The 15,093-nt window shown below is 36.4% G+C and overlaps 1 protein-coding gene across 7 annotated transcripts in view; it reads right to left on the bottom strand.

The window, feature by feature from the left end:
* The window catches only part of LOC150108400 (F-box DNA helicase 1-like), a 378,469-nt gene that overhangs the window by 299,254 nt on the left and 64,122 nt on the right, over positions 1-15,093 (bottom strand). For all 7 annotated transcript variants that reach the window (XR_016548131.1, XM_090390741.1, XM_090390746.1 and 4 more), the window contains exon 5: positions 7,129-7,252. Coding sequence is in view for 6 of the 7 variants with exons in the window: in XM_090390741.1 (XP_090246867.1) it covers positions 7,129-7,252 (124 nt within the window). In the remaining variant the exon portion in view is untranslated. The remainder of the gene's footprint in view (positions 1-7,128; positions 7,253-15,093) is intronic.

The raw sequence follows: 15,093 nt of genomic DNA, 5'->3' as shown, positions 1-15,093 counted from the left end.
AACAAAATACGAATGGACACATCATACACATTAAACTCCAATAAATAACTAAGTTCCAAACTAACCAGAGCAGAAAAATTGGTCTTGAAATCCTTAAAAATTAACCGAGATATCATTATTACTAAAGCAGATAAAGGAAATATCCTTGATTGGACAGCATACCTAGAAAAAAAGAACCAATTGGTATCCAATCACAACATGTACCAAATGGTGAACTACAACCCTACAAACCACATCAAAAAGAAAACAACAGAATTAATCAAATCGGTGATCACATGGCCAGAGGAAACAACCAAGAAACTAATACCATATTATGCCAGTGCTCCCAGAATTTATGGGTTGCCAAAAATACACAAAACAAACATACCATTATGACAGTTGAAGGAATTGACAGAATACACAACACTTCATGAACAAAATTAGAAACATCGCACACAATGAAGAAGATTTATTAAGTCAGCTTTGACATAACTGCCCTTTTCACTAATGTTCCAATCAATGATACTATTCTTCTCCTACAGAATATATTTCTGCCAGATATTACAGCCCTTTTTGCCCACGTACTCTGTTCCAGGTATTTCGCATGGCAAAATAATTTTTACCTACAAAAAGAAGGCATGGCCATGGACAACGACCATGGCTGTGAAACATTAAATACTTTCCTAAGCCACATGAACAAACAACTCAAACATATCCACTTCATTATTGAGATAGAAAACAACAACTCTCTTCCTTGTCTAGACATGTGTCATACATCTTTCCTCTGGCTGCCACTCCTTCACAGTCTAGTACAAAGTGACACACACACACACACACACACACACACACACACACACACACACACACACACACACTAAGCATACCAAAAACGACTGCAAACACATGCCACTAAACAAAGACTGCCCGACATACAACTACTACAGACAGCTCAAAATTCAAAACACAGATTTTGGAAAGCAATATAAAGCTAGCAGAAACAGCACTACTTCCCTGGAATGCCATCAAATAAATCTTCGTTGAAGATTTATTTGACGTAACGACCAATGAAGAACTCTTTAAAATTGCAGAGTGAGCACACGAGAAAAAAGTTACCTTCAATAGCACCAAGTCTAAAGTGCTCCACATCTCACACAAAAAAATCAAAACAACCTGTAACGGTCTTCCTAAACGGAGAAGTTCTCGAGGTAGTCAGTGAGTTAAAATACCTAGGAGTGATGATAGATGAAAAATTTACCTTCAATAAGCACATCTCATACGTTGCCGAAAAAAGCTTACAAGTAGTAAACTTCCTAGCTAAGTCAGCAAGGATTAAGCCAACGAGCACTGAAAACAATATATACTGGTGCTAAACTACCACTGATATCTTATGCTGCACCTGCCTGGAAACATACACTAAAATCAAAGATAAACCGACAAAAACTAAACAGAGTTCCAAGTCTTATAGCCATACATATAATTAAAGGATACAGGACAATATCTTTCAAGGCAGATTGTCTAACACTGATCCGCCTGAAAATACAAGAATTATCTCTTGTATATGATCTCACTTCCGGAAGATATAATGAAAGTTACAATATAGATCCAAATTACTACGAATGCCCGCTTCACTACAGTAGGTGGCCTCACCCAGCAAAGAGAACATATATTAAGGAGAAGGAAAGCTCTGAAAGCAACGAATTTCAAATATACACTGACTGAAGCAAAACCGAAGGGAAAGTCGGTTGTTCTTTTACTGCATACAAGACAGTTATATGTATATCTCAAGTAGACATATACAAGAACGCTGCTATAGGCTGCATCCTCTCTGTTCCAACAACCAAGCAGAACAACTTGCATAGTTCAGTCACTTACATATCTCCAGGAATTAGAACTCAACACCTCTCATCAAAAGACAGCAACAATTTACAGTGATAGTAAAAGCACTATAGATATCATAAAAAATCAAAACTACCATATAGCATTAATAGAACAGGCAAGAAATCTGGTTCGGAATCTTATTCTAGAGGGATGGGAAATCAAGTTCTCCTGGGTGAACACTCATACTGGGGTATACGTGGTATGCGGTACGCATGGATTACACCATAGCAGGAAGCAAGAGAGCAGATCAGCTGGCTAAAGAAGCAGCTAGAAATGAATGGCTAGAAATGAGTTACCAAAAGTACTCAAAATGTGCTAAAAAACACTCACAGAAGAGAAAAGCCTAGACTTGTGGGAAGAAGAATGGAAGACATCAAAAACCAGATCAACAACAAAAGAATTCTTGCCAAGCGTCAGAAGCAGACTCCGGCTGAAAAGATACGCTATTTCTCCAGGTTTAACCACGCTACTAACAGGACATGGAAAACTAAGACACTACTTTCACAGATTCAAAATCCTGGAATCACCATCATGCACTTGTAGTCCACATCTTCAACAGACTGTTGACCACATACTCTACGACTGTCAGCTACCAGACTCCATCCAGATGCCCCTAATACAACATGTCATCACTTCCAGAGACAAGTGGCCAGTATCAAAACAGAGACTTATCTAAAAGTATTACTTAGAATTAATTAAATTTGCCAATAAGATCAACTTCCAGTGCTTATAATCTAACATAAATTACTGTTATTGTGTGAATTATATGGTGTTAATATATGGATATATAAAAATATAAATGTAAATATGAATATTGATACAAAAATATAAATATAAATCAGTACTTGTAAGCTACATGTAATATAAGCATTGTATGCAATGGAGCATGTAGGAATAAATTACCTCCTGGTAGGGTTACTATTGGGAGAAAAATGAAACAAAAAAAAAACATTCCAGTCAGTAGAATAACAATTCATCAAATTAAGAGAGAGAAATTAGTCAAAACACTAAATTAGCTATATACAAGACAGTGTTCAAACCAATTTTAACTGTTTTAACTTATGAATCTGAGAGCTGGGTTAGAAATAAAAAACTTCACCAAAGACTAGAGACCACAGATATGAGAGTCCAGAGAAAAATTAGGGGGCATCAATGGCAATTTCATATTAAAAACGAGGCTATTAGGGCCTAAACGGTATGTAAGCTCAGGTGCTCTGAGAATATGCAAGTGAACTAGAAGTGCCTCTGATGAAGTTGTTAATTCTAAATCTCAGCTCTAGCAAGGTTCTAAGGGAGTGGAAAGAGGGCAAGACAGTTCCATTATATAAAGGTGGCTCCAAGACAGAAGTAGCAAATTACAGACCAATTAGTGTATCTGGATTGGTGGTTAAAGTATTGGAAAAGTTGGTTAAACATAAAATTCAGGAATGGGTGGATAGGCATATTATACTGTATAGGGGTAGCATGGCTTTGTAAAAGGTAGGTCCTGCCTCACTGATTTATTCACATTTTATAATAAGGTACAGCAGAATTGGATAAAGGAAATGGATACACCAGGATACTGCTGGACTTTGTAAAGGCATTTAACAGAATACAGAATGGCAACTATTACATAAGTTGGGGCAAATAGGAATGGATATGAGGCTGGTGGCATGAATGGGGGGGGGAGACAGTTGATAGACATCAGAGGGTGGTGTATGATGGAGTGGAGTCAAGGCAAATAATGGTGACTAGTGGAGTGTCCCAGGGCTAGGACCACTACTATTTAATTTATATATTAATGACATAGGATAAGATATAAAGGGAGACATTCAGTTGGTTGCTGATGACGCAAAACTAGGGAAGGCAACAGTTGATAAAAGTAATGTATATATCTTACAAGATGATTTAAATAAATTGGCAGTGTGGGCAAAGGATAATGGTTGTCAAATGTAAGGTAATGTATACTATGGGATGAAAAGATGACACTTTGTATTCACACTGATGGTACTAGTACATCTGGGAATGATGGTGAATAGAGATTTCAAATTCAGAGGACACCGAGGAGTGGTGGTGAAGATTTTGGAAAAATTGGTTAGGGTTCGCATTCAGAAATGGGTTAACAGTATCTCTACTTTGCATTGAGCAATATGGGTTTACTAAGGGAAGGTCATGTTTTAGCAACTTGCTCACATTCCATAACAATGTTACCAATGAACTAGACAAGGGGAATGGATATACCATGATACTTTTGGATTTTGCAAAGGCATTTGACAGAATACAGCATGATATAGACTGCTGCATAAATTGGAGAATATGAGTTTGGATTATAGAATATTAGCATGGATAAGAGGATGGCTGACTGACAGATATCAAAAAGTGGTATACCAGGGATGTGAGTCTGCAAAATTTAAGGTAACCAGTAGTGTACCACAAAGATCAGTGCTTGCTCCACTGTTATTCAATTTAAACATTAATGATATTGGGAAGGATTTGACAAATGACATACAGCTATACCCTTAAGACTAATACATTTATTCCAGTGATGCTCCAGCACCATTATCCCATCCCTGTAGTAGTTCTCAGTAAGATCTGAAAAATACTCCACTACAGCCAATCACCTCTTGATTCAAAGAAAAACGCTGACCAGCGAGGAAGAGTTTTAGTTTTGGGAAGAGTTAGAAGTCAGAGGGAGCCAAATGTGGGGAATAGGGTGGATGTTCCAACAATTCATGTTGCAGATCCCTTAATTTTCCCATTTCCAAAACACCTTTGTGGGCAGGTGCATTGTCCTGATGAAAGATGATTTTTTTCTTCTGCAAACCGGGTCTTTTCTCATGAAGTTTCTCAACTAGTCTGGTTAAAAGATCGGAATAATATTCCCCGATTATTGTTTTACCCTTTTCAAGATAATTAATAAACAAAATGCCTTTAGCATCCCAAAACACCAATGCCATGACCTTTCCTGCTGATGGAACAGACTTTGTCTTCTTTGGCACTGAACAACTGCTTCTGTCCACTGTTTTGACTGCTGTTTGGATTCTGGTGTGTAATGGTGAATCCAAGTCTCATCCATAGTAATAAATTGATACACAAAATCAGTTTTATTCTTGTTAAAATACCCCAAGCACTGTTCAGAGATTTTCGTACGAGTACGTTTTTGATCTGTGGTGAGTAAGCACGGCACCCAACTTGCACAAAGCTTTTTCATTTGCAATTCTTCATGCAAAATATATCCTACGTGTTCTTTTGAAATGCCTATAGTCTCAGCAATTTGATGCACTTTGACTTGTTGGTCATCCAATACCATATGATGCACACTTGATCAATGATTTCTGGTGTGTTACACTTTTTCGGACGTCCTTCACTTGGATCATTTTCAAGGCTAGTATGGGCATGTTTAAACTCAGCAGCCCATTTCTTAATTGTCAAAACGAAGGAGAAGAGTGCCCATAAACTTTTAGGAACTTTGAATGAATTTCTTTTGGTGTTAAATCTTCTTTTACAAAGATTTTACAAAAATTTTATAACTGCACTATACTCAACTTTATCCATTTCAAGGGATACAAACAACACTTTTGCTTCAGACGGCTGTATAAAACAAACTACTTGATAGAATGACTTGCAATTTCACATAGATGCTTATGACAGATGTACCAACCAAGAAGAAAAAATCGTGCCGATAATGTTGCCATCTATGGCCGAGGCTGAGAACTTTTCAGACCACCCTTGGATATATATATTGGTGGGATTATGCTTGAAGAAACTGATGAGGCTAGCGATCTTGGAGTATCAGCAGACAGGAAGTTGCAGTTCAGGGACCATGTAGCAAAGATTACAAATACAACTCAAAAGATAATTGCAATGCTGAAACAAACGTTCACATGTAAAGATAAGGATGTCATTTTGCCTCTTTACAAGGCCTTGATAGACCTCACTTGGACTATCGTGCACAGGTCTGGTCTCCTGATTTCCATTATGATTCTAATATATTGCAGAGAGAGAGCAAAGGAGAATGTTAAAAATGATATCAGGATTATGGAATAATGATTATGAAGACAGATTAAGAAAATCTGTAAACTGCACACACTAGCAAACAGGAGAAAGAGGGGTGATATGATTGAGACTTACAAACTCATAAAAGGTATGATACAGGATTCCAATTGATAGATTTTTCAATCTATGGATGGTGGGGGAAAGGACAAGGGGGATATCCTTGGAAGTTGAGAATGAATGCCGCTAAGAAGGGAGTGAGGGCTAGATTTTTCCCTCATAGGGTGGTGCATGATTGGAATGGATTGCCATTGGATGTTGAGAGTGCAAGCAGTGTGAATGAATTCAAGAATAAGCATGATAGCTGGTGCATGTAGTATGTGGCCTCCCTCAATGAGTCCCCGACTCCCTGGAGGTCTCTCTTAATAATAATAATAATATTCCGAGAGTTGGCAAGATAGCTCAACAGATTACTTGGATGTTGAAGAACACATTGACAAATAAAGATAGCAAGCTTATTATCATCCCTCTTTATAAGGCTCTATGATTAGGCCATATGGTGACTGTTGTGCACAGATTTGGTCACCTGTGTTTCTTGGGGATCAGGAGGTGGTGAACAGGATTCAGAGACAAGTGACCAAGCTGGTGACAGGTCTGTAGAATGTTTCCTATGAGAACAGATTGAGGGTTTGTGGGTTGCAGAGTTTTGCAGACAGGCAAAGGAGAGGGGAAAATGATAGAAACTTACTTATTATGGAATAATGAAGATTATGATTTTGATAAAAGACAATTCTTCTGTATCAATCTTATAGAATCCCTTTAGTAAGATTGACACAGAAGAATTTTTCAATACATGGAGAGTAGTAGATGAAAACAAAGTGTCACACTTGGAAGTTGTCTAATACAAGTTCAGACTAGGTTCTTTACTTGTGGAGTGGAAATGAGTTGAATGGATTGCCAGAGGTGGTTGTAAGTGCTCCAACAGTTAGTGGATTTAGGAAATGTATGATAGGTATTGTGTTAATGGGCACAGTGGATCTCCTGCGATGAGTCTTTTAACGCCATGGCGTGTCCACATAAATAATAATAATAATAATACAGTGACATATTTGGGCCTTTATTTTTTTAAAAAAATTTTTTGGAGGTGGGTGCACTTGCAAACATGCAGCATGTACTATCTTTGTTACGAACCTGAATTTTACTTTTCCTACATATTATTATCATCATACTGAAAACTTGTAACATAAGGATTGAGGAGAAAAATAAGTGCATTAAAAGTTGGACAAATATCAGACATACCTCTGTGTCATAACCTTCAATTTCTTTGCAGAGTATCTCTTCTGCAACAGAGCACAAAGGATGTTCTCTTAATTTAATAATGGTTTCGCTAAATGGAGAGCGCTTAAAATTGCACTTCATAAATCTGAAAGCAAAATAAACAGATATGGGTGAATACAAATGATTGTAGTACCTTCATAAATGTATTTTTAAAAATGCACTAAATGGAATGTAAAGATGAAAACTATACTGAAATGAATATGAAACTTTAAATAGCTTAGTGCATAAGCAGTTATATAAATTTGCTTTTAGGTGCATTTGCCAAAATGTGTTATCAACTATTACACACATACATTATATATGTGTGTAATAGTTGATAACACATAATATATAATGTGCATACATTATATATTATAGTGTGATTAATTAGTTGGCTTATATGCACTTTTATTATGAATGTGCCAACAAAAATGCACACGTTAGCTTTATCAAGAGGCTTTTCCTGGTTAGTGAATTCCATGCTCTCCAATATTCACTCATCTTCATCAATGCCACTGTACCAGAAACTGAGGAAAAAACAGTGCATCTAGTGGCACAGAGAGAAGATGGTGTTTAGGCATCTACCCAATAACACCCTTTCTTTCTCAGTTTACAGAAAACCCACCAACACAGGTAGCTACATTTATAAACTTTCACATCCCCTGTCCTCTCAAGAGTATGGTGTTATCAAAATCATATTCAACAGAACCTCCAATCTCTGTTCCACTCAGGTCTCTCTTTCAGCTGAACTCTCCTTTATTCATTAGATGTTCCTGTCCAATGGTTACAATGACTAAAAAGATTAACAGATTGTTTTTTTCTGGTTTCTGTGACAGTGTAACGGAGAACTAACAATTTCTCTCTCATGTGCTTTTCACAGAAGAGGTGATGTTCACTTGAGATGTATTTTCAGTTATCACAGCAACCACACAAGGGCCAATCAAATTCCACAAGCAGATATTCAGTCAACATTACAAGGACAGGTATCTTTGGAGAAGGTTTAATAAGGCCATATGTTTACCAAACAGGATTACAGGAATTCTCTTGCAAAATCTGCAAGATTAAACACATCATGGAAGAAACTTTTCTATGATGCACTCTGATACTATGACACTATGATAAGAATTTCCCTTGACATGGAGGAGAAACATGAGTTCATGCATGACAGAGCAGTAACAAACTTCAGTTGTGAGGCTTGAGGGTATTTTTGTCAAGGATTTTCCTGAAAGATGGATTAGATAAGATGAGTTAAAGTGGACCAATTACATGGCCTCTTAGGTCACCTCACCTGAATCCTGTGGATTTTTATTTGTGGACCATTTGAAATCATGAGTGTTCTTTATCCCAGTCGAGATTGACAAATGCATGAACATGCATATATGAACTGCTATTAGGCACCAGCCAGGAAATTGGATACATGAAGTCTATGCTGAAACATCTCAATGGATGTATGGCTGGCAATGGAGGTTATTCTGAACATCTGCTGTGAAGTACTTTCATTTTACAGTATTATTCTGCCAGTTACCATGGGATCTATGCTTATTTCTTGAGATTTTTCTTTCAATGTGAACTGCAAGGTGCTGGCATTCATTCTGCACTACAAAATACTGCATCTTGGAAATGTAGTTTCCAGACTCATGTTTATTGGGACTTTTTTCACTTGTTCCAAGATGGAGAATACACCTCTAAAGTTCATCATAGGGATGTGGAATTGCTCTGTGTGTGTGTGTTCTCATCACTATAGACTAATGAACTATGCAGAAATGCTATAGCAACAATGTTATTTTAGTACCGTTCTATTTTCTAATCAATCGAAATGCCTTCCACCGAGCTTTACCTGTAAGAGAAGTACGGCTCCTAAATTTTCACTTCCTTTATTTGTTTGAGGACAACCCACAAAGAAGCCAACCAAAAGCTCCAATGCCATTACAGTTTTAGAAGTAATTCTTACATCCACTCAGGTAAGAAAAGTATCTCTCTCACATTTTATTTTATGTTCCAGTCTTGAAAGCAGTCATTCTGTGGGTTACAAAGGTCTTATTCTTAAATTTTAAAGTCATCTTTTTACAGAAGTAGATCTTAATTTTATAATTTTTTTTTCCTCTTCAAGTATCCTCTTTATATTTCTCTGATGGTTCTGCATTATGCCTCTTGGCTTGTATCTTGTTTTTAATCTCATGTCTTCTCAATAATATACATCAATATACATCAAAAATAGCCCAACCAAAAAAAAAAAAAAAAAAAAAAAAATCACTGTAAGATTTATCTATAATTAATCAGGATGCTAGAGTTATGTTTAACATTACTTTATAACAAAATTATATTAATTTAATTCAATATGTGGTGTGAAGATGGAGATTTAGAATCTGCTTCATAAAACATAAGAGTTTGGAATGAATTACCAGTACCCCCCCCCCAAAAAAATCCCTATATGAAAGTTAAAGTTCTGAACCTATGAAGTTTAGGCTCAGAACTTTCCTGAATACTCAGATGTACAGTTACCTCTTTTAATGGAAACATAATATTTTTTAAATAGCAGAGCAGTTTCACACATGCAATGGAAACTAAGATGTATTAAAAAACTCCTACATATATCACTCAATATAATGTGTGTGTGTGTGTTCATCATTCAGGGAGAAAGTAGAAGAATTGGCTACAACATTTAAAATATGAACACAAACACAAGAATGAATGATACAACATGTGTGTACTTTCATGTGTTGCAGTTGAGCAAGTAGGATGAAACACTATTAAAGTCCCAGGGAAAACAGGAAAAGTTATGTAATTGAACAAAAAAAAAATTATAAACAATTAATGGGTTACTTCTCAAAACTTAGAGATACGCATATAGTCAGTTCAATTAAGATTAGGATAGTGGCATATAAAGCTTCACATGATTCAAGAAACAGACAATCATATTTAAGCCTACTGTAGTGCATCATCTTTGTCTGATTCCAGTGAACTCTGTCTGGTGTGGCATGAGAAGTAAGACCAGAACTTTCTAATTCCAGAAATCTTATATTAACTTGATCTTCTTGGAATCTGATCTCTGTAGAATGGTCATTCTGTCCAAAGTAGCAAAGTTAACAGGAATAGGGTACTTCATAAACACCAGAGTCAAGGACAGGGGTGATAATTTATCCTTAATAGATGATAGGAAAGAAGATACCTTCCGGACTTGTTTGAAGGTAGGTGGTGTACAGATTATATTTGCTATTTGTTCATTGTTCAGAAGTCCCTTTAAGGTCGAGTATGTATATTCTTTTAACATCAGATTGAAGTCTGGAAGAAGGATGATAATTATTGATTATTTTCTGTATAGTGGGTTGTTATATCCATTAAGTGATAGTGAGTTTTATTTCATTCAATTCTTCTAACAGAAGAAAGTCAGAAGAACAAACTGTGTGTGTGCTCTGTGTACGAGGTTTTGATAATACTGTCTTTTGTGAAGGACAATGATGTGAAGCTGTGTGGATATACCTGCCGGTGAAGGATGGCTTCCTGTATTACTAGTAGAGTTCTAAAGTATTACAGTATCCAAAAAGGGAAGACTGTTGTTAGATTCACACTCAATAGCAAATCTAAGGTTAGTGTATAAGGAGTTAATTTAGTACAAAAACTGAAGTAGTTCTTTTTCAGAGTGGGACTAGATTGCAAAGACATCATCATCAACAAAACATAGCCATATACGAGATCGAGGAGAAATGGTATTAAAAATTCAGTTCTTTAAGTCAAATCAGCCCAAGCAGGTGATAGAGAGGACTGCCCATCACAGTACCTTCAATATGTTTAAACTCCTTATACTGGCATTATTAGTTCACTATTGAGCATGAATCTAACAACATATGTGAAACCATTATTTAAAAAAATAATATTACTCAGATGCATATATGTTTAACTTAATCTGTGCAACATAAGAGTAACATTTAAATACTTGTGTTGCCATACAAAAAGATGCTAAATGAGGTTACCCTACCTTAGACTCATTCAAAGGTAGACTCAAAATTCAGCCTAATGTTTAGTGTAGTTAGCTATTGAAAACCAACAGCTAGAATACAGTTCCTAAGAAACATGAGGGGAAATTTTATAATAAATAATTTTTCACATAAGTTATCTGAATCATTAATTTAGTTCATCTGTGTCTACTTTTAAGTTCAAATTCTTAAACAGACTTCTCTGTGAGCAGAGTAGTCAACTGTATTCTAAAATCTTTTTCACAGTATTTGGTGAAGTAGTAAAGTAGAAGAGGTATACTAGATAATAAATTTGAATCTATTTGAGAAGATGCTAGGAAAAATTGCAGAAGGGAAAATATGGATAAGAACAAGCCAGGCTCATTTGTATCTAAATACAAATTGTCAGAATAGTTCAAAAATGCAATGTAAATGAGATGTTGCATTAAGTATAACATAGAATAATGTTATACATAGAATAATATAATATATAACATAGAATATAACATATAACATTGAATAATGCATATAGATAGGCTTAGGTGTTGTTGGTTCTTCATAATGGTGCTTCTGGATATAAATAGCGCCAAGAGAAAATATATAATTAATTTATTGAACTTCTGCATCCTAGAGTGTATAAAGTTTCCTTGTACCTGCAGTTTAGCCTACTCTAGACAGACTAGTAGATCTGTTAACATCTGCCTTGAAGAACATAAAAAATACATCTGTGATCATTTGTATGGCAAGTCCAGAATGGCTGACCATGCTCTGGCCTCCTTCACACAGGATTAAATGGAAGAAGATATTTATGTTACATGAACGTCAGTATAGGTCTGAGAGACTATTTTTGGAATCAGCATCAGCTACAAAGTAACTTCAACAAGTATGACTTCATTAATCTGCTGAAGATCTGGGAGAAAGTCATTCTAAGACCAAATGTTCTGATTTCTCCAAATTAACATTAGAAAGTTCAATAAATTAATCATTTTTTGATCTCATGTTAATGTTGATACCATGAAACACTACCATGAGTCTGTATTTAGGTAGTAAATGCTATTTGTTAGCAGTCAGAATTGAAGAAAATAGAGGAAAATCTTTGTTGTAAAATTATCTCCACTCTTATTCATTAACTATATGGATCATATTATGAAGAAAAGTGACATTAAACTTGATATCAAAGCAGGAGAAGCCAATCTCATTTTACTTTATGCAGATGATGTATGCTCCTAAATAAATCCAACATCACCAAGTCGCCAGGCTTCCTTAGCTAAATTGAATAAATACTGTAACAAATTAAGTATGAAAAACGCTGTCAGGTGGCATATGGTGATAGCACTGTGTTTGGAGAACTCCAAATGATAAGTTGTTCAGTTTTTAAAAAAACAGCATTATCAGTTAAAAATGTGGGTTAGAATTAGACTGTATTGTGGAGTTAATTAGTGTAGGTTAAAAATTTTGTTTTAAATGTTAATTTAGTCTTTTGCATGGTAAGTTATGTAGTGTAGCACGTGGCACTGATGCGAAGCAGAACAATGCCGTCTAAGTCATCACTGTTTCAAGAATTTAATCAAAGAGACTTCATGTGGTGCAATGTCTGCAAAATGTATGCATTACTGAAGGCAGCTGGAATTTGGTTTAAAAGCATTTGGTCATGGGAAAGTGTGCAGAAAATGCTATGAAAGCAAGGATCAAAAGTGTGTCTCAGGTCACAAGATTGATTAGTGGATGGAACTCAGAATACGACTGAAAATCTGTGTCACTCTCAATGCTATCTGTGTAACACCAGATAGCATTGAAAGTGAGATTAAATGTGACACAATTGAGAGAGAGAGTAAGAGTGTTGAATGAAAGAATAGTATGACTGATGTAAAAAATGAAGAGTTGGCTGCAATGAGGGAAATAACTCGTTGTTCGGAGTGATGCATAGGATGAAGCAGGAACTGGAGCGAATGCAAAAATGTCTGGCAAATGGGTCAGCTGATAGCAGACAGAAAGAAGTGTGAAACAAGAAAAAATGATGACTTGACTGAGAGAGAAAGAAAAATCAAGGAGTGAGTGTTATATAGTGATTCAATTATAAAATGTGATCGATGAGAGTTTGACAAGATTGTGCTACCTGTGGCAAAAATTAATGATGTTAGTGAGGCTATTAGAGCACAAAAGGATTAGAGCATAAAAGGTAAAGAAATGATCACAGTGGCTGAAATGAATTATTTAAAATGAAGGAGAAGTATGGCATGAGAGAGGATATGAAAGAATTACTGGAAGTAGCAAAAAAAAAAGAGTGAAAGAGTTAAGATAGTGAGTGTGTTGCTGTGGTATGACAGAGGTAGAGCTAAGAAGGAAGGCCATAATAGTGAATGACTCAATGCATAGGTTGTGCAGGAGTGGTATGGAGTGAGTTTGATAGGCGAAAGGACTTTTACAAGAAGGATGGCTTGCATCTCAATGGATTTAGTGTTTAGTGGAGACTGGAAAAGTGTTGTTGAATGAAGTGAAAGCAGATGTGTAGAATCAGGGAAACTAGAGCTTTGGGGTAGGATAAGCTGTTGAGTGGATATGCAGGCATCAGTGAGGCAATTGAGTGTAAGAATGTGTACAATATGCCTAAGTTAGTACCCATACCCACTAGTAACAAACCAGAATGGGATAGTTAGTATAAAGCATCAGGATAGCGGTAGGCCTAAGGGATTTTGCACCTTATGTACACTAATGCCATGAGGAAATGGAACAAGCAAGAGGAAATTTTGGCATTGGTTGACTCATCCTGGCCAAAGGTTATTGGCATTAGTGAGACATGGCTAACAGAAGATGATATAGTTAGTGGGATAGAATGTGAGGGATATAGTGTGTTCAGGGAGGATAGGGAGAAAAGAATGGGGGGGGGGGATGTTATTGATGATAGCCAATGAACTGCAACCAAAGAGAGTATTAGCTCAACTACGGAATAGTGAAAACAGCACATTTGATGCTATCTGGTGTGAGATTAGAGCCTCCGTAGCTCAGTCGGTACAGACGAAGTCCTTTAGTTAGAAAGATCTGGGTTCGATTCCTGTCAGTGATGTGAAGAATCTTTATATGGTCTCTTTCAGCAAAAGCTGAGTTAGCTGGTCTCATATGGAAACTCATATTTTTCATTCTCCAGAACAGACAAACCAGTCCTGTGAACACACATGGATTACAGAAAGAAATACTGTCCTTAGGGAATGGAGTGACGACCTGGCTGTATTAATTAGTCATAAGCCTGCTTATTTTTTTGGGGGGGGGGAACTCAACCCATCCTAGGAGGAATAGATGAGTAGGATAGGACAGGAGCGAGATTGAGGTCAGCAGAACAAAATATACAGTTAGATGCTGCTATAGACCGGAGGATGGAAAAGATTATGGAGATAGTATACATCGACAAATACTCAATGAGTGGAGGACAGATAATTACTATGGGTGATTTACTATGGGAACATAGATTGGAAGGAGGAGAAGACACATGGGAGGAAGGAAATGGATTTTATGCAGTTACTAAGAGATAATTACGAGGGTGGTCTGAAAAGTTCTCAGCCTCAACCATAAATGGCAACACTATCGGTAAGATTTTTTTTTTCTAAGATGGTACATCTGTCATAAGTATCCATGTGAAATTGCAAGTCATTCTATCAAGTAGTTTGTTTAAACAGCTGTCAGAAGCAAAAGTGTTGTCTGTATCTGTTGATTTGGATAAAATCGAGTATCGTGTGGTTTTAAAATTCTTTGTAAAAGAAGGTTTAATGGCAAAAGAAATTCATTCGAAGTTCCTAAAAGTTTATGGGCACTCTTCTCCTTTGTTTTTGACAATTAAGAAATGGGCTGCCGAGTTTAAACGTAGGCATACCAGCCTTGAAGATGATCCACATGAAGGATGTCCAAAAAAATGTAACACCACCAGAAATCATTGATCAAGTGCATGATATGGTAATGGAGGACCGGCAAGTCAGAGTGCATGAAATTGCTGAGACTATAG

The sequence above is a fragment of the Typopeltis vanoorti genome, chromosome 3, assembly GCF_054136105.1.
Source record: "Typopeltis vanoorti isolate ZY-2024b chromosome 3, IOZ_Tvanoo_1.0, whole genome shotgun sequence".
Lineage (NCBI taxonomy): Eukaryota > Metazoa > Arthropoda > Arachnida > Uropygi > Thelyphonidae > Typopeltis > Typopeltis vanoorti.
This window is presented reverse-complemented; position numbering and strand designations above follow the sequence as displayed.